The 21,790-nt window shown below is 54.6% G+C and overlaps 4 protein-coding genes across 9 annotated transcripts in view; 2 read left to right on the top strand and 2 right to left on the bottom strand.

The window, feature by feature from the left end:
- Positions 1-8,994, bottom strand: part of PPFIA3 (PTPRF interacting protein alpha 3) — a 32,036-nt gene extending 23,042 nt beyond the window's left edge. For all 3 annotated transcript variants that reach the window (XR_004440448.1, XR_004440449.1, XM_033223979.1), the window contains exons 1-5: positions 8,666-8,994; positions 1,396-1,650; positions 1,044-1,145; positions 497-661; positions 56-130 (exon numbers count right to left, since the gene is read on the bottom strand). Coding sequence is in view for 1 of the 3 variants with exons in the window: in XM_033223979.1 (XP_033079870.1) it covers positions 56-130; positions 497-661; positions 1,044-1,145; positions 1,396-1,635 (582 nt within the window). In the remaining 2 variants the exon portion in view is untranslated. The remainder of the gene's footprint in view (positions 1-55; positions 131-496; positions 662-1,043; positions 1,146-1,395; positions 1,651-8,665) is intronic.
- On the top strand, positions 7,897-9,984 carry LOC117091345 (collagen alpha-1(I) chain-like). Its single transcript, XM_033223588.1, has 2 exons — positions 7,897-8,463; positions 8,644-9,984. The coding sequence occupies exons 1-2, from the start codon at positions 7,897-7,899 to the stop codon at positions 9,265-9,267; spliced, it is 1,191 nt and encodes a 396-aa protein (XP_033079479.1). The 3' UTR covers positions 9,268-9,984.
- CUNH19orf73 (chromosome unknown C19orf73 homolog) lies at positions 9,253-9,981 on the top strand. Its single transcript, XM_033223986.1, has one exon. The coding sequence runs from the start codon at positions 9,365-9,367 to the stop codon at positions 9,818-9,820; it is 456 nt and encodes a 151-aa protein (XP_033079877.1). The 5' UTR covers positions 9,253-9,364; the 3' UTR covers positions 9,821-9,981.
- LIN7B (lin-7 homolog B, crumbs cell polarity complex component) lies at positions 9,922-14,303 on the bottom strand. 4 transcript variants are annotated; one of them, XM_033223984.1, is made up of 6 exons: positions 13,950-14,059; positions 13,420-13,538; positions 13,056-13,127; positions 11,935-12,144; positions 10,363-10,526; positions 9,922-10,030 (listed from the first exon to the last, which is right to left on the bottom strand). In XM_033223984.1, the coding sequence occupies exons 1-6, from the start codon at positions 13,984-13,986 to the stop codon at positions 10,009-10,011; spliced, it is 624 nt and encodes a 207-aa protein (XP_033079875.1). In that variant the 5' UTR covers positions 13,987-14,059; the 3' UTR covers positions 9,922-10,008. The 4 variants fall into 4 exon arrangements, with proteins under 4 accessions (XP_033079875.1, XP_033079873.1, XP_033079876.1 ...); XM_033223982.1 differs by lacking the exon at positions 13,420-13,538 and having other exon boundaries at positions 13,950-14,303; XM_033223985.1 differs by lacking the exon at positions 13,056-13,127 and having other exon boundaries at positions 13,950-14,054.
- Between the last annotated feature and the right edge of the window lie 7,487 nt (positions 14,304-21,790).

Here is a 21,790-nt window from a genome sequence, read left to right as displayed (position 1 = left end):
AGCCCCTTAGCCCCTCCGCTTGGATTCAACCTCCCCTTCTTGGCCACACCCACACCTCCTGATTGCTCAGTTCCAGCTCCTCCTCGAGCACTGCCACGCGCTCCAGCGCCATCCGCAGCCGCTCCCGGACCTGGGGATGGGGCAGGGCAATAGTCAGCTGGAGACCAGACCCAATTTAGGACAGTTGTCCCCGGCCCAGAACACCCCTGGGACGGATCTGATAGGGCAGCCTTGGGGCTCCTGTCTCCATAACGGGTATGCAGCCGCAACAAGCTACCTAGTCTGCCCCATCCACTGGTAGCCCCCATCCTGGTTTATTTTTCTGCTATCAACCAGTCAGGTCCCAGTCTATGTAACCTGTCCCAATCAATCACAGTCAACATTCTTCCAACTCAGAACATCCCCAACCAATCACGGCCAGAATCTCTCCCACTCAGAACAGCCCCAGTCAACTATGGGTTTCCATTCTCCACCCTTGCTCTTCTAATTCTCATACCTTCTCATCCAGGGCCTTGTGGTGCTCGAAGAGAGACTTTAGAGCCTTGAGTACTTCTACCTCCGAGGAGACCCCACCCGGGGACTGGGCCTGGCGCTTCACCACGGTCATGCGCAGTGACCTCTCGTGCCTGGACACCAGGCACTCCAGGTGTTCCAGGAGCAGCTACAGGCACACGGCATGGGGTCAAGGAAAAGAGGCAAAGGAAAAGGGGCAGAGTTGAGAAAAGGGGTGACAGGTAGGGCAGACACATGGAGGAAAAGATGGAGCCAAATAAAGGAGCACGGAGAGAGACAGGTCAGGAAAAGAGAGAAGGTCGGGGTCAAGGAAGGGGTGGTACAGAAGAGACAAATTATAGAGACAGGGAGGAAGGAGTGGGACCAGAGTGGGAGACCAGCCAGGAAGTGGGAGCAGGGAAGAGGAGAAGGCAGAAAAGGCGAGATGGGGGAAAAAAAATAGGTCAGGCTGCAACACTGCGAGGCCCCGCCCCCCACTTCAACACCACGAGGCCCCGCCCCACTTAGGCCCTGCCCTCAACACTCCTCACCCGCGTGTTGTTCCGTTCCGCCTTCAGCTCTGCAATCTCTTCCTCCCTCTCCAGCAGCTGCTCCCGACATAAGTTCAGCTCCTTTGTCAGAGCTGCAAACTCCTGTCCAGACATTGGCAGGATCCGGACATTCGGCTCAATCCTTTCCCTATCTCCTTCATTCCCTGGGACTGGAAGTTTGAAGGTCCCGCCCTCCCTGCTAAGTCCCGCTCTCCCTTGCCACTCAGGCCCCGCCCATTAACAGCAAGCGTCGCCCAGACTCCTCCCTTCCAGGCGCCAAGCCCGGCCCCTTCCGGACTGCCTTCTTCCCCGAGGCCCCGCCCCTCAGGCCCCGCCCATGCCCCGCCCAGACCTGGGGCAGCGCGATGCTGAGCTGACGCTGCAGCGAGTCCTTCTCGTGGCCAAGCTCGCGCAACCGCAGCTGCGCTGTAGCCAGCCCGTCCTGTGCCTCGCGCAGCGTCTCCAGCAGGCGCTCGCGCTCCGTGAGCATCGTGACCATGAGGCGCTCCAGCTCCCCTCCCGCCTCGTCCGGGCCCAGCGCCGAGCCCCGCCGGCCATCCTCGCTGATGGTGGGCATCACCTCGCACATCATGGCGGCGGTGCGGGCCTGCGGGACGGGGAGGGGCAAGGAATAGACCGGCCTTGTCAAGGCACAACAGAGAAACTGAGGCACGGCCACTCGGATACCATGTAGGAGAAACAGTTGGGGCAAACCAAGCACTACACAGAAGAAACTGAGGCCCAGGCACTCTGATCATGACACAGGGAAACAGGCATCGTCACCCTGTCACTCCACCAGGGAAACCAAAGATTGGCCGCGAGGTGCTGCCAGAGGAAACTGAGGCCTATTCTTCTTTTTTCTTTTCCTTTCCTTTTTTTTTTTTTTTTTTGTTGTTGTTGTTGTTGTTGAACTGGAGTGCGGTAATGCGATCTCGGCTCACTGCAACCTCCACTTCCCGGGTCCCGGTTCAAGCAATTCTCCCTCAGCCTCCCCAGTAGCCGAGTAGCTGGGATTACAGGAACGCGCCACCATGCCCAGCTAATTTTTGTATTTTTAGTAGAGATAGGGTTTCACCATGTTGGCCAGGCTGGTCTTGAACTCCTGACCTCGTGATCTGCCCGTCTTGGCCCCCCAAAGTGCTGGGATAACAGGCGTAAGCCACCGTGCCTGACCTTTCTTTTTTTTTTTGGTAGAGACAAGGTCTCACTATGTTGCCCAGGCTGGTCTCAAACTCCTGGACTCAAGGGATCCTCCTGCCTCAGCATCCCAAAGTATGCCACCATGCCTGTGCCATTGCTCTTAGGAAAACAGTCCTGGCTACCTGGGTGAGAGGATTTGGGAAAACTGAGGTCAGACTCCATCAGACATTGGCAGTAAACCTAAGTCTAGCCCACTCAAAGGTACCAAAGCTGGGTGACCCTGGCATCGTGTGAGTGAATGTGGAGAAAATCCGTTTCTATCTAGTCTGGCTCTACTAAGTATCCCCCTCAACCCACTGCACGGGTAGGAAAACTGAGGCCCAGACCGGAACCATGCCTTAAGAATGCCAAAGGGCCAGGGACCCAGGATTAGGTCACTAGGATGTGGTTACCTGTATAATGTCACAGGGTTGGTCTCACCTACTAGCCAGCCCAACTCCGCCTCCTTCAATTTCCTTCAGGCCCCTCCTCCCCCAGGCCCCCGGGTGCACAGCTCCTTCGCCAGGACCCAGGAGTTCTGGGATGCTTCTCCCAACTCCAGCCCCAGCCCTCTTGGGGCTATACCCAAGGGCGGGGGACAAGGAAGGGGCGGGGTTTCTGGGGCAGGAAGGCGGGACTTGGGTGCCTGGAACTAGGGATAGGGCGGAGATGAAGCCAGGCCCACTGAACCGCTCCCTCCACACACATCAGGTCCGACGGGTCCAGCTGGCCCGGCCGAAAGCAGGAGGGACTTTCACTCAGTTCCTTCTTTTCCTTCTCCCCCTGCGGGCAGGCATAACCGGTTCTGACCGTGGATAATTCCCAGCCCCACCCAGTATGCGGACTATGTCCAAAGCCTGGGACTGGGGCCGTGGACTCCTGTGAGGAGAGGAGGGCCTGAGGGCCGTGGGCCCTGGGAGAGGAGGCAACTGGGTTCCTGTCTCCTTGGATGTTTGAAGTGGTGCATCTGAGAATCTAGGCAGGCGAATTCCACACTCAGAGGAAAGATTCAGGAAAACGATTCTAAGAGGGCAAGCCAGCCGTAGGCCAAAAACCAACTTTTTTTTTTTTTTTTTTTTTTGAGACAGAGTCTCACTCTATCGCCCACGCTGGAGTGCACTGGCGCGATCTCGGCTCACTGCAACCTCCGCCTCCTGGGTTCAAGCGATTCTCCTGCCTCAGCTTCCCGAGTAACTGGGACTACAGGCTCGTGCCGCCACGCCCGGCTAATTATTTTTTTTTTTTTTAGTAGAGACGGGGTTTCACCGTGTTAGCCAGGATGGGCTAAATCTCCTGACCTCATGATCCCGCCCGCCTCGGCCTCCCAAAGTGCTGGGATTAAAGGCATGAGCCACCTCGCCCAGCTCCAATATGGTATCTAAAACCAGCAACCCACTCAGACCATGCAATACAGATGTTTTAGGGAGGCTGTTCCAGAGCCTTAAATTCACCGAGAAGGAAATAAAAAACACAGCAAGGCTGGACATAGAACCTAGAAAGTTACTACACACAGTCAGGGTGGGGAATAGACGTATGCTTCCACGCTTTCGTTGGCTTGGAGTAAGAACTGCTCATAGGACTAAGCAGAGTAATCTAGAACTATGTTCTGAAGCCTATAATCTAGAACCAGCCAGGAGCAACCCAATAACTTAGTGTCCAGGTCACCCCAGAACCCCACATACATAATGACACCCATGAATATACCTTATGCAATACATAGCAAACATAGTCAGCAGATAAAATCTAGAACTCAGAACCTGCTAGGGATGAAGATATAACACAGAATACAGCAGGGGGCCGGGCGCGGTGGCTCACGGCTGTAATCCCATCACTTTGGGAGGCCGAGGTGGGAGGATCGCTCGAGCCCAGGGGTTCGAGACCAGCCTGGGAAACATGGTGAAACCCCATTTGTACAAAAAAAAACAAAAAACAAAAATACAAAAATTAACCAGTCTCATAACCCGGTCTCGAAATAAATAAATAAATGGATTTTTAAAATTTAATTACATTTTTAAAAAATAATATAGCAGCAGGAGTCACATCCTTGGTTTTGTCATGTGTCTAAGAGTTTGCTTGGAACTTAGAAGTGTCTATGGGGCAGGGAGGGGGAGGGATCAAAAGGATGCATGTTGAGAATTGAACATTTCCTGGAATAAAGACTGAGCTGGCAAAGGAGGGGGGTTGTTCTGGAAATAAGGACATTTCTAGGCTGAAGGCTCCAGAATAAGAGAGAGCCTAGAACAAGCTTAGAATGCCAAAGTGGCAGATGGAGGATAAAACCCACGATCCACCAGGGGACAAGTTCTAAACTAAGGCTGCACTGGGGAAAAAATGACAGAAAATGAATGGGCCTAGAACCTAGAACCGGGGGAAGGAAAACATTATGTAGAACACTTCATTGGGAATCTTTTACATTTAAGAATATGAGGCCGGGTGCCGTGGTTCACGCCTGTAATCCCAGCATTTTGGGAGGCTGAGCCGGGTGGATCATTTGAGGTCAGGATTTCGAGACCAGCCTGGCCAACATGGTGAAACCCCGTCTCTACTAAAAACACAAATATTAGCCAGGCTTGCACCACCACGTGGTGGTACACGCCAGTAATCCCAGCTACTCGGGGGGCTGAGGCAGGAGAACTTGCTTGAACCTGGGAGGCGGAGGTTGCAGTGAGCTGAGATTGCGCCACTGCACTCCAGCCTGGGCGACAAAGTGAGACTCAGTCTCAAAAAAAAAAAAAGTGAATTTAGGGCCAGGCACAGTGGCTCATGCTTGTAATTCCAGCACTTTGGAAGGCCAAGGTGGGAGAATCGCTTCACTGGAGATGAGCCTCAGTAACATGAGACCCAATGTCTAAACAACAATAATAGGCCAGGCACAGTGGTTCACGCCTGTAATCCTAGCACTTTGGGAGGCAGGAGAGGGATCACTTGAGGTCAGGAGTTTGAGACCAGCCTGGCCAACATAGTGAAACCCTGTCTTTACTAAAAATACAAAAATAACTAGCCAGGCATGGTGGCATGTGCCTGTAGTCCCAGCTACTTGGGAGGCTGAGGCAGGAGAATTGCTTGAACCATAAGGCAGAGGTTGCAGTGAGCTGAGATCACACCACTGCACTCCAGCCTGGGTGACAAAGCAAGACTCCATCTGAAAAATAAAATAAAAACTAAACAACAGGCTGGGCACAGTGGCTTACGCCTGTAATCCTAGCACTTTGGGAGGCTGAGGCCGGTGGATCACGAGATAAGGAGATCGAGACCATCCTGGCTAACACGGTGAAACTCCGTCTCTACTAAAAATATGAAAAGTTAGCCGGGTGTGGTGGTGGGCGCCTGTAGTCCCAGCTACTCGGGAGGCTGGGGCAGGAGAATGGCGCGAACCTAGGAGGCGGAGCTTGCAGTGAGCCAAGATGCAGCCACTGCACTCCAGCCTGGGCGACAGAGCGAGACTCCCTCTCAAAAAAAAAAAAAAAAAAAAAAAGCTAAACAACAACAAAAAAGAATGTACAATTAGAACTTAGAACCTAAAACAGGGAAACAGGGAAGGACATTCTAGAATCAATAACACGAATTAGGAAGCCTAGAGCACATACTTGGAACATTTTAGAAGTTAGATTGTCCCTGGGAAGAGAATGGAATTTAGAACAATGTGGCTGAAACCTGGAACACACTTGAAATGAACATTTAGCAAAGAAGGAAGGACTGGTTGCTAAAACTTTGGAACATGTCTGCGGATGCGGTGGGATCAGAATCTGGCTCAGGGGTCTTATCTAAACATTTGAAAAAACAAAGGCTGGCACAGTGGCTCACGCCTATAATCCCAGCACTTTGGGAGGCCGAGGCGGGCGATCACCTGAGGTTGGCAGTTTGAGACCAGTCTGACCAACATGGAGAAACCCCGTCTCTACTAAAAATACAAAAATTAGCCGGGCTTGGTGGCGGGCGCCTGTAATCCCAGCTACTCAGGAGGCTGAGGCAGGAGAATCACTTGAACCCGGGAGGTGGAGGTTGTGGTGAGCCAAGATTGTACCATTGCACTCCAGCCTGGGTGACAAGAGCAAAACTCCATCTCAAAAAAAAAAAAAAAGGAAAAGACATGCCTAGAATTTGGCATCTGGCCTAGAACTCAGACCATGCCTGGAATGAAAATGGAACACAGAACAGACATCAACCGAGAGTGTTCTTGTGTTTAGAAGGAATCTAGAACATGGAGCAAAGTAAGAGCACATGTGCGACAAGAAATGTGACCGGGCTGGGCGTGGTGGCCATGCCTGTAATCCCAGCATTTTGGGGAGCCGAGAGAGAAGGATCGCTTGAGCCTAGGAGATTCAGACCAGTCTGGGCAACATGGTGAAACCCCCATCTCTACCAAAAAAAAAAAAAAAATGAGACGGAGTTTCACTCTTGTTGCTCAGGCTGGAGTGCAATGACTCGATCTCAGCTCAATGCAACCTCCACCTCCCAGGTTCAAGCGACTCTCCTGCCTCAGCCTCCTGAGTAGCTAGGATTACAGGCATGTGCCACCACACCTGGCTAATTTTGTATTTTTGGTAGAAACAGGGTTTCTCTATGTTGTCCAGGCTGGTCTCAAAATCCTGACCTCAGGTGATCCGCCCACTTCAGCCTCCCGAAGTGCTGGGATTACCGGTATGAGCCACCACACCTGGCCGAAAAAAAATTTTTTTTAATTAGCCAGGCCTGGTGGTGCGTGCCTGCGGTCCCAGCTACTCAGGAGGCTAAGGTGGGAGGATCACCTGAGCCCAACAGGTGGAGGCTGCAGTGAGCTGTGATTGTGCCACTGCACTCCAGCCTGGGCAACAGAGACCTTGTCTCAAAAAAAAAAAAAAAAGAAAAGAAAAGAAAAGAAAAGAAATAAAGAAATTTGTATGGCAGCAGGTAACTTCTATGAGCCCAGGCCACAGAATATATCTGGAGGAAGTGATGTGTGTTCGGCTTATTGGCCTGGGAGAGTGTGCTTGGAGAATGGGAACTCATCTGAGCCTCAGGGGGCAATGGAGTGCTAGAAACATCTCAAGAAGCTGAGTCTTAGGGGAGAGAGTCCTGAAGCCCACCACTTGGGGTGACATGAGGATGAGACAGGGGTTTGTTAAGGCCACAGGAGATGTGAAGTTGATGGGGCAGAGTGATGAGGCTGTGAAGACTTGGTTCCTAAAAGTGAGAGCTGAAGAACCAGATAACTGCTGGGGAGGCAGTGGACAGAGCTGGGAGCCTAGACTCCTGAATCCATGTGGAGGTAAATGATGGGGGATTGGAAGCTGAGAGCCTGAGGTCTTGTTTGGAGAAAGAGTTGAGGCAGACAGCCTGGGTAAAAGCTGGTGGGAAGTACAGAAGCTGGGGTCTGAACTCCTGGGACCCTGAGGGGATACAAGACTGGGACCAGGACATTTAGGTCCCCAAGCGGGAGTGTGAACAGAAGTCAGAGAACTGCATTAAGAATCACATTCTGCGTCCCCCAAAGGAAGCGAGTCATGGCGCCTGAGTCCCTCAGGGAGCAGATGCTGGGTGCCAGGAGGTTGAGTCTGTGTGTCTGCAGGGCACAGGGGCTGTTGAACGAGGTTCTAAGCAGAGCAAACGCTGGGGAACAGGATTCCTAGGTTCTGACGGGGTGAGGGCTACCACCTGGGGCCAGCAGAGGTGTAGGCACGGACAGGCTACCCGAATGGGGTGGGAGCTGCATGCCCGGGTGCCATGGTCTGCACGGCGACCAGAACAGAAAAATTCAGAAGCCCTGGCTCCTCAGGGAGCAGCTGGAGTCCCAGGAACCTGGGGTGCCAAGGACCGGGCCACAAGCCTGGCCGGCGGAACCCTGAGGCCGGGGCGCCCGGGTCGGGGAGGGCCCGGGTATTCCCGGGTCAAAGGCGCGGCGGGGGAGATCCCCGCGCCGCCTGCGCCCCCTCCCTGGTGGCGGCGGCGGGCGGTGGGGGGAGGCGAAGCTGCCGAGCGCGCTGACCATGGACAGCTCCAGAGCGGGCCTGTGTCCAGGGCAGCCGCCGAGCCTGCCTGGACCGAGGGAAGCGGCCGGCTGTGCAAGCCTGAGGCTGGCGACGGGAGACTGGGTGCGCGAAGCCGGGACTATGCGGACGCGCCTGGGGAGTCTGGCACCGCCGCGGCGGGTGTCTGGAGCTCCCAAGACAGGGTCAGGAAGGGGGATCTAGGCTCGAGAGGGGTCCCGGGGCCGGACCGGGAAATCCAAGCTCTTGGGCCCTGGAGGAGGCGCGAGGCGGCGGTACGCCTGGGATTCTAGGGTTCGGTCGCGGACTCTGGGCGCCGGGAGGGGCACGCCTGAGTCCCCGGGGTTGGGCTGTGAAATCTGGGCTCGGGGGTCCCCTGGGATGAGGAAGGGAATCCGGGATCTCGGGGAGGCGGGGGAGGCTCGCCAAGGGGTCCCCGGGGTGGGCGCTGCCAGGAGGGCCGGGCCGGGATCTTACCTGCCTGGTCGGCGGCGGCTGCGGGCGGAGCTGGGCTGCAGGAGGGACGTGGGGTGGAGTGGAGGGGCCGGGCGGGGCCCCTGGCAGCGGCCGGGGCCCGGCTCTGTCGCTTCGGAGCCCTGGAGCCCTGTCTCCGACGCTCGCGCGGGCTCCGCGTCTCTGGCTCCGGCTCGGGCGCTGGGGACCCCCCTCCCCCTCACGGTCTCACTGCCTTCTACCCCCAAAATAGCCCCCTGCCCCTGTCACTGATCAGCCTCCCCCTGCGAGGCCGCAGCCGCCAGATCCAGGGGTGCCCACCAGCGCCCCCCAAATCCCACCTTCCCCCCAAAAAAATTCCTCCTCCCTCCCCCTCCCCCCCACGGCTCCCGGGCGGTCGTGGCCCCTTTAACAGGAGACTGACAGACGGCGAAGAGCGGCCAATGGGAGGCAGCGTCGGCGCCGGCCGGCGACTAGACCCCGCCTCCACACCGGCAGGGAGGGGTCGCGCGGGCGGAGAGCGACAGGCGGGGCATAAGGCGCGTCGACCAATAGGCGCACGGCGTGCGGCGGCTGGGGCGGGGGGCGGAGCCCGGCAGGGGGATGATGTCACCTGGAGCGAGTAGCGCGCGGCGTGGAACGCGAGTCGCGACCTCGGCTCCCGGCTGTGGCGCGCCTTAGCCCTCGCGCCGCACGGGACACGAGGGCTGGGCAGGCAGCGGGATGGGGCTAAAGGTTGGATTTCAAGGCGGGGGCAGCTTCCGGAAAGACGCGCTCTGGTTGGAAGGTGGAGTGAGCGCCCGGTGGGCGAGGGCACCTCATTCTGCAGCCCTGCGCCCGCCTCGGGAACTGCACGCAGCACCCCCACCTGCGACTCCCACGCAGACGGTAGTGCGGCCTGCAGGGTTCCCCCGGCGGACGAGGCTAATGGTTCGCTCCTCCCCGCCCACACAGAGGCCGCCCACTGGCTCCGGCTGCGTTTCAGGACTCTGGAGGAAGGGACTTGGCCTTCGCCCTCAGACGCTCTTAAGGGTAGGCGGCGTTGTCCTCAGTTCTGCCCCTGCACTCAGACCCAGACTGGGTCCCGGCCTCCGCCCTCGGACTAGTCCCTTGGAAGCCGGCCTGTCTCTGCCTTCAGACCTAGGGAGAGGTCTCAACCTCTGTCCTCAGACTCTTTGAAAAGGGCTTCTCAAGGGCTTGGCCTGACCTTAGCTCCTCGCATTCCCTCCACATCTCAAGACACCAACCCAGGGATGCAGGACAGACACACAGACACTCCGTGAGGGTAAAAGACTTTTAAATAAAGTGCCAGGGACAATAAATACTGTACAGGGAGAGAATGCGTGTGAGCGTCCAGATCTGTGGTTTCAGCCTCGAGACTCCAAGGACCTGCAAGAAGGGTGGAGAAGGGACCCGGGATCAGGGGGGCTCCGGGTGATGAGAGAGGCAGGACTGGGGTTGCAGAGGCAAGGGCCCAGGGAAGTGGGCTGAGGGATCCCAGCCACAGTAGGTTCCATATCTTGGGATGGAAGGAAGCTAAGGGGTCCCCAGGGGATTTGGCCAGACTGGCCTGGGGTGAGAGCCTGGGCCAGGGGTCAAGGGTCAGGATCCCAGAGGAGGGGCCAGGGCCGGAAGGTCCAGGAAGCATTGCCCTGGTTTGGGAGCCTGGGGTTAAAGGGAGCCAGTGGAGGCCCCAGGGATGTGGTGACCCAGGGACTCACGAGTAGCTTTGATGCTGCTGGCGCCGGCGGGCAGAGCGCATCTTCTCGAACCGGGCCTCCATCTCCTCCAGCACTCGCGGCGTGTAACGGACGACCAGCTTCACCGAGCCCTGGGCCGCCTTCAGCAGCTCCACCGCCTTCTCATGCTGCTCACCCTCAACGCTCTGCGGGGCCCAACACAGACAGCTGGGCCTGGGGCCCGCTGCCCTCGCCCAGCCCCCACTGGGAGATGGGACCCACTGCTGGTGAGCCTGGTGTCAGCCCTGAGATGCTAACACCTCATGTCCTCCTCGTGGGAGAGTCATTAACTCCTGGTTCAGTGTCCTCCTCCAAAACCTCCCAGGTTTCCCATGTCAGGGACAGCCCCATGTTCCCTCAGTCCCTGGTCAAACATCCAGACCCATCTTTGTGGCTTCCCTGCACACAGCCCACTAATGCCCGCCTGCCTTGACTCCCTCTTCTTTGTCCCCACAGCCCTGGGCCAGCTCAGGCCTTGTCCCCTTTCCTCTAGACTTAGCCCAGGCTCCTCCCTGGCCTTCTGGCTTCTAGTCTCTCCCCTCAGTTCATCTCCCATAGGGTCCCAGAGGGGTCCTTCTGCACCTGCAAGCTGAGCTTATCCCTGGCTCACCCCTCCCATAGCTCCCCAGCACCCATGGGACAAAGTCCCGGCTTCTCAGGCTGGCACTCAGGTCCTGTATGGCTGACCCCAGCTACCTCTCCAGTAATGCCAGTAATGCCTCCCTCAACTCTAACCACAATGATTTTTTTTTTTTTTTTTTTGAGAGGGAGTCTCACTCTGTCACTCTTGCTGGAATGCAGTGGCACTATCTCGGCTCACTGCAACCTCTGCCTCCCAGGTTCAAGCGATTCCCCTGCCTCACCTCCCAAGTAGCTATGCTACCTTAGACAGACTGTGTCCCGCAGATGCCTGCCACCACGCCTGATTTTTTGTACTTTTAGTAGAGACGGGGTTTCACGATGTTGGCCAGGCTGGTCTTGAACTGCTGACCTCAAGCGATCCACCTACCTCAGCCTCCCAAATTGCTGGGATTACAGGTGTGAGCCACCACACCCGGCCTAACCACAGTGATTTTAATTACCTGCATGCCCCAGACCTCCATCAGAACTAAGCCCTTTCTTTTCAGCTCAGAGGTATGCCAAGTCATTATCCTTATCTACAGTACCCTCAGCAGGAACACCCTTTACCTTGTTTGCCTGGAGAACTCCTACTCATCCTTCAACACCCAACCCAAATATTCCTTACTCTGCAAAACTTTTCTGTATCTATGCTGGCCTGGTGCCACATCTGGGCTGTCACAGTACTTTGCACTTCCTCATTATTATGTCTCTGGCTTAGGACTATTTCAGCCGGGGCCTATTGCCCTCCCTAGAGAGGGAAGGTTGAGTGTAGGAGCTGAAACCAACATCTCTCAGGGTCTGTAACATTGGCCAGCACAGGGCTAGCCATAGAGGCAGAGCTCAGTCAGTGTGTGTTGAGTCAATGTCAAAAGCAGGGGCTATGCTACCTTAGACAGACTGTGTCCCGCAGCACTGCCTCAGCCCTCCACTCACCACACCGTTCACCGACAACAGTTGGTCCCCACGCTTGAGGCCTCCATGGCGGTCAGCCACACCCCCTGGGATGACCCGGGAGATGTAGATGGGCGAGTTCTGTTCTTTGCCACCCATGATGTTGAAGCCCAGGCCCTCATCCGTCTTGGGTAGCTCCACTACCCTGGGATGTGCGTGGCCCTCGCTGGCTGTGAAGGCAGCCACTGTGGCCTGGGAGAGAGAAAGTGACTGAAGATGAGGGCCCCTTCCAGGTGGGCAAGAAGGCTGGGGTGGGGGATCTGAACCGAGGACAGCGATTTAGCCTGGGTTACTATCCCCAAGCATGGGACACGTGCCATGGCACAATGCAAGATTCCCCTGTAATGACTGTGCGTCCCTTTCTGTTCACTTGCAAGAGAAAGTGTCCATTTGGTGTGTGTCTTGAATACCCCATACTTGCCAATCTTTTTTTTTTTTTTTTTTTGAGATGAAGTCTCGCTCTGTCGCCCAGGCTGGAGTGCAGTGGCATGATCTTGGCTCACTGCAACCTTGGCCTCCTGGGTTCAAGCGATTCTCCTGTCTCAGCCTCCCGAATAGCTGGGATTACAGGCACCCGCCACCACGATCGGCTTTTTTTTTTTTTGTATTTCTATAGAGACGAGGTTTCACCATGTTGGCCAGGCTGGTCTCGAACTCCTGACCTCAAGTGAGCCACCTGCCTCGGCCTCCCAAAGTGTTGGGATTACAGGCGTGAGTCACCGTGCCTGGCCGCAATCTTACTTTTAAACAGAGGAAAGCCAGGCCTGGAGGGAGATCGGAGCCTCCGGGCAGCAGCAAGAGGTAGCATTTCACTATTGTGCAGTGAGAGGTCAGAGCGCCATGACTTTCCTGGTTTGCACTGTACAGATGTTGAAGGTTATCTTCTAGCCAGTCATGCCACACTGGTTTCCATTTGCAGTTGCTAAAGACGCCTTCGTATGACATTTAAGTTAAAAATGTGCGATTATTTAATAATGGTAAGAGTGGCACATAGATTTAGCAAAAATCATGAGAGAGGAAACAGAAATGACTGGCATGAAGGAGATACTGAGCTCGACCAGGCAGTTAAATAGACACCAGGAGCAATGAGGTGCGGGGCCCACCTTGGCTGTGGCATGGGCTCGGATTTCGGCGCTGCCAGTGATGTCCAGCGTGTCATAAAGCTGCTCATACACCTGGGTGAGGAGGCAGCGGCATCAGGGAGCTGCCAGTTCCTCCAGCCCTAAACGCAGGAGTCCGGGCCCCTAGACCCTCTCCCGCTGCCACGCAAGGATCCGCCCCGCCCCCGCAACCGGAGCCCGAGGAAACTACAACTCCCGAAGAACCACTGAGCTGAAGCGTGGGCACCGCAAGGCTGGCCGCCTCGGGAACTGCCGGGAGGCGTAGTCCCCGGGCTCGGGACGAGCAGGAGGAGGAGGAAGAGGACGGCGGCCACCAGCTCGCGCCCTTGCGCCGCGCGCCGCTCACCTCTCGAATAGCGGAGCAGAAGCGGCTCTGCAGGACTCGCTGGAGGGCCTGCAGCTTCTGCGGGGGCAGCTCCCCGCTGCGCTGGAGCCGCTCGAGGAGCTCAACCGCCCGGGACACGTCTGCGGGGCGGGGGCGGGGCGCAGAGACCCCGATATGCAGAGAAGCAAGCAGAGCGGCGGAGTGAGGCCGAGCGCACAGTCCGGGGAGGACCGCCGAAGCCCAGTCGGACACCCCGCAGAGTCCAGGGTGGCGCAGGAGAGACCGCCACCAGCCGGGCGCCCTGCGGCCCCGGGACCCCTCCACAGGCCGGGGTGTAAGGCGGGCGCCCCCGCCCCGGCCCGGGCTCAGGGAGCCTCCCACACCCCGCGACCGCCCGGCCCAGGCGACCGCCCGGCCCAGGCGCCCGCCCCGCCCACCCCCGCCGGGTCCGCTGGCCCACCCGCACTGGCCTGGCCCGGGAAGGGCGGGGACCGGGGGCTGGGTATGCAGGCCGCGGCCCGGGTGGGCAGGGCCCCCTGGCGCGCGCTTACCCCGCTCCAGCCCCAGCGGCTCCACCAGCGCAGCCATGTCGGCGCCACAGCTGCCAGCCGCCCGCCTGCCCCGGCGCGGGCGAGGAGGGCGGGGCTGCGCGAGGCCACGCCCCGGGCCACGGGCGCCCCCTGCGGAGGCGCAGCCTGGAGAGCGCCCAGCTCCCCCGCGCCGGACTGTCCCGACCCCCCTGCCGCGCGCCACCCGCGGCCCTGCCCTCTGTCCCGGCCAGTCCGTCCTGTTGGTGACTCCTCCCATTGTAGGTTCGGTCTGTGTTTCTCTTTCAGGATCAGTGTCTGCCTGCCCTCCACACCTATCCCCTGTCCATTCTTTTCCCACATTCATTCAACAAACTCCTGTGAAACATCTGGGCCCAAGGCATGGACACTGTGGTGAGCAGGGCAGCCAAGCCCACGGCCCGAACGGAGCTTCCAGTCTATGGGGGAGGTAGACGACCAGCCACAGCTGTAATGAGAGCTGAGAGTCGGGAGGTAAGGATCTAGAAGACGAAGGAGATCCTAGAGCAGGGACATTGACATACAGTCCTGGGAGGTAAGATGAACAAGAGGTGGAGCTTGGGTCACCCCCACCACGCAGAAAGAGCCCACGGGGCTGGAAGCAGAGTTAGGATTGGTTGATGATGAGGTGAAAAGGCCGGCAGGATACAGTTTATGCCTGGGCTCCTGCGTTGGCATTATGAGCCTTGAGGATTTGGGGCTTCATGCAAACTCCTAAGAGTAAAATATGACACTCAAATTTGTATTATTATTATTATTATTGAGACGGAGCCTCGCTCTGTCGCCCAGGTTGGGCCTCAGATTTGTATTTTAAGATCACTGGGGCCGGGCGCGGTGGCTCACGCCTATAATCCTAGCACTTTGGGGGGCGGATAGCTTGAGCTCAGAAGTTCGAGACCAGCCTGGGCAACATGGTGAAACCCCGTCTCTACGAAAATACAAAAAAATAGCCGGCATGGTGGTGTGCGCCGGTACTCTCAGCCACACGAGAGTCTGAGGCAGAATTGCTTGAGCCCAGGAGGCGGAGGTTGCAGTGAGCCGAGATGGCAACTGCACTCCAGCCTGACAGAACTAGACTCCATCGCTTAAAAAAAAAAAAAAAAAAAAAAGAGCTCTGGGCAGAGCGGGCGCTGTGTCTCAGGCCTGTAATCCCAGCACATAATCCCAACACTTTGGGAGGTTGAGGTGGGAGGATCACTTTAGCCCAGGAGTTTAAGACCAGCATGGACAACATGGTGAAACCCCATCTCTACAAAAAAAAAAAAAAAAAAATTAACTAGGCGTGGTGGCATGTGCCTGTAGTCCCAGCTGCTCTGGAGGCTGAGGTGAGAGGATCGCTTGGGCCCAGGAGGTCGAGGCAGGAGTGAGCTATGATCACACCACTGCACTATACCTGGGTGAGAGTGAGTCCCTGTCTCAAAAAAAAAAAAAAAAAAAAATCACTGGGCTGAGCGCAGTGGCTCACACCTGTAATCCTAGCACTTTGAGAGGTTGCATGCAGCGAGAGGACTACTTGAGCCCAGGAGTTCAAGACCAGCATGGGCAATATAGTGAGACCGCATATCTATGGGAAAAAAAAAAAAAAAAATCACTGTAGCCACTATGGAGACTGGGTTGGACAAGAACAAGAGGAGAAGCAGCGGGGCAGCTTAGGAGGGTACCACAGCCATCCTGGTGGCAGCTGGCACCAGGGCCAAGGCACAGAAGATGGGTGGGCAGATGTGGAAATGTCTGGATAAGCCTTGGTGCTTGGCTATATATGAGGATTGGGAGGTGCAGGAGAAGACAGTATTGAGGTGCTTTGGTGCTATTTTTTTTTTTTTTTTTTTGAGACGGAGTCTCGCTGTGTCGCCCAGGCTGGAGTGCAGTGGCGCGATCTCGGCTCACTGCAAGCTCCGCCTCCCGGGTTCCCGCCATTCTCCCGCCTCAGCCTCCGAGTAGCTGGGACTACAGGTGCCCGCCACTGCGCCCGGCTAGTTTTTTGTATTTTTTAGTAGAGACGGGGTTTCACCGTGTTAGCCAGGAGGGTCTCGATCTCCTGACCTCGTGATCCGCCCGCCTCGGCCTCCCAAAGTGCTGGGATTACAGGCTTGAGCCACCGCGCCCGGCCGGTGCTATTTTTAAGATGGTCTACACTGAAGGAGGGATACTGGATATTTTGTTTGTTTTCAGAGGCAGAGTCTTCCCTCTGTCCAGACTCAAGTGCAGTGGCGCGATCTCAGCTCATTGCAACCTCTGCCTCCCGGGTTCAAGCGATTCTCCTGCCTCAGCCTCCTGAGTAGCTGGGACTACAGACGCACAACTCCACGCCTGCCAAATTTTTGTATTTTTTGTAGAGACGGGATTTCACCATGATGGCCAGGCTGGTCTCGAACTCCTGACCTCAAGTGATCCACCCACCTCAGCCTCCCAAAGTGCTGGGATTACAAGCATGAGCCACCTTGCCTGACCGATACTGGATATTTTGAATTTGAGGAGCCTATGCAGAATCCATGGGGAGAAACTATCGATCTAGGTCTAGGGCTCAAAAGAGCAACCTGGTCTGCAGGCATGTTTGAGTATTGGGGCATAGGTGGTAAATAAATCCACAGGAGTGGATGAGAATGTCAGGGGCAAGCGAATATTAAGAGGGCCTAGGACTGGTCCTCAAACCTCTCTAACACTTAAAAGTCAGGAGGACAGCAGAGAATGGCCTGAAATGTAGGCAGAAACCCAGGTGGGTGAAACCATGAGAAGAGAGGTTTTTAAATTTTATCTTTTTGTTTGTTTTAGACGGAGGGGTCTTTGTTGCTCAGGCTGGTCTTGAACTCCTGGGCTCAAACAATCCTCCTGCCTCAGCCTCCCAAAGTGCTGAGTTTACAGGCATGAACCACTGTGCCTGCCTGAGAGTGTTCTTAAAAAGAAGAAGTGTGGCTGGGTGTGGTGGCTCATGCCTGTAATCCCAGCCCTTTGGGGGACCAAGGCAGGTAGATCACCTGAGGTCAGGAGTTCAAGACCAGCCTGACCAACATGGATAAACCCCGTCTTTACTAAAAATACAAAATTAGCCAGGCGTGGTGGTGCGTGCCTGTAATCCCAACTGCTGGGGAGACTGAGGCAGGAGAACTGCTTGAACCCGGGAGGCAGAGGTTGCGGTAAGCCGAGATCGTGCAATTGCACTCCAGCTTGAGCAACAAGAGTGAAACTCCGTCTCAAAAAAAAAAAAAAAAAAAAACAAAACCGTGAGGCTAGGCCTGGTGCTCACGCCTGTAAGCATTTTGGGAGGCTCAAGCGGGTGGATCACCTGAGGTTGGGAGTTTGAGGCCAGCCTGGTCAACATGATGAAATCCTGTCTCTACTGAAAATTGAAAAAATTACCTGGGCATGGTGGCGGGTGCCTGTAATCCCAGCTACTTGGGAGGCTGAGGCAGGAGAATCGCTTGAACCCAGAAGTGGAGGTTGCAGTAAGCCAAGATTGCACCATTACACTCCAGCCTGGGAAATAAGAGTGAAACTCCGTCTCAGAAAATTAAATAAATAAATAAATAATAATAAAAGGAAGTGGTCAGTGGTATCATGCTTTAGAGAGGCTGAGATGTGGACAAGACTTTCTTTTTTTCTTTTTTTTTTTTTTTTTTTTTTTTTGAGACGGAGTCTCGCTCTGTCGCCCAGGCTGGAGTGCAGTGGCCGGATCTCAGCTCACTGCAAGCTCCGCCTCCCGGGTTTATGCCATTCTCCTGCCTCAGCCTCCCGAGTAGCTGGGACTACAGGCGCCCGCCACCTCGCCCAGCTAGTTTTTTGTATTTTTAGTAGAGACGGGGTTTCACCGTGTTAGCCAGGATGGTCTCGATCTTCTGACCTCGTGATCCACCCGTCTCGGCCTCCCAAAGTGCTGGGATTACAGGCTTGAGCCACCGCGCCCGGCCTAAGACTTTCGAGAAGTCTGGCTGCTGCTCTTCTGTTTCCACTGGGTGGCGATATGGAGTCCAGAAAAAGGCTGGTTCCAAGTGGGAGGACTAAAGTAGGTTTGTCTGGCTCCTTCACTGTAGTTCTCTCTTTAGCAAAAAGTAGTGTCTTTATGGGATTAAAAACAAAATCAAATAACACAGACAGGCTAATAGTGAAAAACACCAGCCTCTGTACCTCTCCTAACTCTACTCACTGCGAGAGGGAACTTACAGATGTTTAGTCTGAGAGCTGCTTCTGTGTCTAAGTAACACGCTATTTATCTCTCTCTCTCTCTCTATATATATATCCGTCATCTATCTATCTATTTATTTGACGTGGAGTCTCTCTCTGTCACCCAGGCTGGAGTGCAGTGGCTGCAATCTCCACTCACTGCAACCTCTGCCTCCTGGGTTCAAGTGATTCTTCTGTCTTAGCCTCCCAAGCAGCTGGGACTACAGGCGTGCGCCACCACACCCAGCTAATTTTTTATAATTTTAGTAGAAACGGGGTTTCACCATATTGGCCAGACTGGTCTTGAACTCCTGACCTCGTGATCCACCCTCCTCAGCCTCCCAAAGTGCTGGGATTACAGGCGTGAGCCACCGTACATGGCTATTTTTTAATTTTTTTGAGATGAAGTCTCACTGTTGCCTTGGCTAGAGTACAGTGGCACGATCTCAGCTCACTGCAACTTCCACCTCCCGGATTCAAGCGATTCTCCTACCCCAGCCTCCTGAGTGGCTGGGATTACAGATGCCCCCCACCACACCTGGCTAATTTGTGTATTTTTAGTAGTCACTGCATCTGGCCCTTGATTTATCAATTTAAATGTAATAGATTACAGATTGATTTTCTGCTCTTACCATCTTCTCTCTAAACTTTTGGGAAACTTCAGTCCTCTTACCCAACTCTGAACCAAATTGCTGTCTAGAAACTGCCATCCTAGAACTTCCCTCCACCAATCTCCTGAATTAGATCCAGTTTCTTCTTGTAAATCCTTCATTTCAGTGAAGTATGACTTCAGTTATTCCTAAAGAGGTAATGAGATGTCTCTTTCAAGAAAGTTTGAGGCCGGGCGCGGTGGCTCTTGCCTGTAATCCCAGCACTTTGGGAGGCTGAGGCGGGAGGATGACCTGAGGTCAGCAGTTCAAGACCAGCCTGGCCAACATGGTGAAACCCGTCTCTACTAAAAACACAAAAATTAGCCAGGCGTGGTGGCGCAACCCCAGTTACTCAGGAAGCTGAGGCAGGAGAATTGCTTGAACCCAGGAGGCGGAGGTTGCAGTGAGCCAAGATTGCCCATTACACTCCAGCCTGAGTGACAAGAGCGAAACTCCTTCTCAAAAAAAAAAAAAAAAGTTTGTAGCCAGGCGCGGTGGCTCACGCCTGTCATCCCAGCACTTTGGGAGGCCAAGACGGACAGATCACGAGGTCAGGAGATCGAGACCATCCTGGCTAACACGGTGAAACCCTGTCTCTACTAAAAAAAAACAAAAAACAATTAGCCAGGCATGGTGGCGGGTGCCTGTAGTCCCAACTACTCGGAAGGCTGAGGCAGGAGAATGGCGTGAACCTGGGAGGCGGAGCTTGCAGTGAGCTGAGATCGCGCCAATGCACTCCAGCCTGGGTGACAAAGCAAGACTCCGTCCGCCCACCCCCCCAAAAAAAAATAAATAAAAAGTTTGTTCAAGTCAATCTTTCCTAGCATTTATAAGGAGGACTCCACGTTATCTAGTGTCTCACCAACTACTAAATTTTTTTTTTTTTTTTTGAGACAGAGTCTCGCTCTGTCCCCTAGGCTGGAGTGCAGTGACACAATCTCGGCTCATTGCAACCTCCGCCTCCCGGGTTCAAGCAACTCTCCTGCCTCAGCCTCCCGAGTAGCTGAGACTACAGGCACCCGCCACCATGCTCAGCTAACTTTCGTGTTTTTAGTAGAGACGGGGCTTCACCATATTGGCCAGGCTGGTCTCGAACTCCCAACCTCAGGTGATCCGCCTGCCTTGGCCTCCCAAAGTGCTGGAATTACAGGCGTGAGCCACTGTGCCTGGCTGTCTACTAAATTTGTGTGTTTGTGTGTGTGTGGTGTTTATGTGTGTTTGTGTGGTTGTGTGTGGTTGTGTCTGTGGTGTGTGTGGTGTTTACGTGTTTTTGTGTGTGGTGTGTGTGTGTGGTTGTGTGTGGTGTTTGTGTGTGTGTTTGTGGTTGTGTGTGGTATTTGTGTGTGTGGTGTGTTTGTGTGTGTGTGGTTGTGTGTGTGGTATTTAGTTGTTGTTCTTGTTGTTACAGGGTCTCACTTTGTTGCCTAGGCTGAAGTGCAGTTGTGGAATCAGGGCTCACTGCAGCCTTGTCCTCCCTGGGCTCAGGTGATCCTTCCACCTCAGCCTCCTGAGTATCTGGGACCATAGGCACACGCCACCAACGTCTGGCTAATTTTTGTATTTTTTTAGAGAAAAGGCTTTTGCCATGTTGCCTAGGCTTGTCTCCATCTCCTGGGCTCAGGTGATCCTCCTACCTTGGCCTCCCAAAACGTTGAGTTTACAGAGCCACCGTGCCTGGTCGCCACCTACTTAATTCTTAATTTCAGTTGTTTTCTAGTTCTAGAATTGCCATTTAACTTTTTGTTAGATTCCAGTTTGTTTTTTTTTTTTTTTTGAGGCAGGGTCTTCCCGTCACCCAGGCTGTAGTGCAGTGATGTGATCATAGCTCACTGTAATCTCAAACTCCTTGGTTTAAGGAATCCTCCTACCTCTGCCTCTCAAGTAGCTAGATTCCAGATATCTCAACATTCTCCATCTTCTCCTTACTTTGTGAATGTATCTCATAGTTATAACTCCAACATCTGAATCACCCCTGCCTGGGTCTCTTTCTATTGTCTATTTTGTTTCCCTCTTGGTTTTCAGCAAATTAAGTCCTTTCTAGCAAGGCTGGTAACTATTGAGTAGATGCTGAATAATGGGTACTAAAAATAGTACGTGTGGCGACTCGGAACGTTTTCTTCTTTCAGACTTTTCTTCTGGCTAGAAGATTGCCTAAATCCTGAAAAAGTCTGGTTTTAGGCTTTCTTAGCCTGATTATTATTTACTCTTTTTGAGATGCAATCTCACTCTGTTGCCCAGGCTGGAGTGCAATGGCGCCATCTCGGCTCACTGCAACCTCCACCTCCCACGTTCAAACAATTCTCCTGCCTCAGCCTCCCAAGTACCTGGGATTACAGGCGCTCACTACCATGCCCGACTAATTTTTCGTATTTTTGGTAGAGATGGGGTTTTGCCAAGTTGGCCACGCTGGTCTTTAACTCCTGACCTCAAGTAATCCACTCACCTCCGCTTCCCGAAGCGCTGGGATTACAGGCGTGAGCTACTGCGCCCAGCCTCTTAGTCTGATTTCTTCTGTTATGGCCTTACTTTGACATTGAGGCACCCTGGCCATCTCAAGCAGGGTCAATCCACCATGGTGGGCCTTGAACCACAACCTGTCTGCCCCAAAACAGCATGGCTGCTGCAGTCTCCAGGCCACCAGTTCCTCAGCCTCACAGTTACTGCATTCTGATGAGTTTCTTCTTGGGGGTCTGGCATAGACAGTGAGCAGCCTGACTTGGCAGATGCTTCTAAGGGAGGGTGCACGTAGATTTGGGAGCTCAGTGCCCTCCTCTCCTATTTTGTCAAGTCCCAGCTGCCTGGCTGAACCTCTGTGAACTTGGCCCAGTGGAAGTCAGTCCCGCCTGATAGTCTCTTCCCCATGCTAAATGGCAAAACATCCTCAAGGAAAAGGCAAGTTAAGCATGAAACACACCCGTAAGTGTTCTCTTAACGGATCACACCCCCTCAAGCCTCATCAAAGTTGGCTGCGCTCTGGCGCCTTTCCTAAGTTTTTGCCTATTGTCCAGCCTTTATATA

This window comes from Trachypithecus francoisi, unplaced genomic scaffold, assembly GCF_009764315.1.
Source record: "Trachypithecus francoisi isolate TF-2019V2 unplaced genomic scaffold, Tfra_2.0 Lachesis_group12, whole genome shotgun sequence".
Taxonomy (NCBI): Eukaryota; Metazoa; Chordata; class Mammalia; order Primates; family Cercopithecidae; genus Trachypithecus; species Trachypithecus francoisi.
This window is presented reverse-complemented; position numbering and strand designations above follow the sequence as displayed.

Coding starts and splice junctions, on each gene's coding strand:
- LOC117091345 (XM_033223588.1), top strand. CDS start 7,897: ATGGGGTGGGAGCTGCATGCCCGGGTGCCATGGTCTGCACGGCGACCA. Junction 8,464..8,643: donor GGAGGAGGCGCGAGGCGGCG/GTACGCCTGGGA, acceptor GGGCGCTGCCAG/GAGGGCCGGGCCGGGATCTT.
- CUNH19orf73 (XM_033223986.1), top strand. CDS start 9,365: ATGGGGCTAAAGGTTGGATTTCAAGGCGGGGGCAGCTTCCGGAAAGAC.
- LIN7B (XM_033223982.1), bottom strand. CDS start 14,288: ATGTGGGAAAAGAATGGACAGGGGATAGGTGTGGAGGGCAGGCAGACA. Junction 13,128..13,949: donor GCCGCTGGGGCTGGAGCGGG/GTAAGCGCGCGC, acceptor CTCCTCACCCAG/GTGTATGAGCAGCTTTATGA. Junction 10,527..11,934: donor TGTTGTCGGTGAACGGTGTG/GTGAGTGGAGGG, acceptor TGGGCCCCGCAG/AGCGTTGAGGGTGAGCAGCA.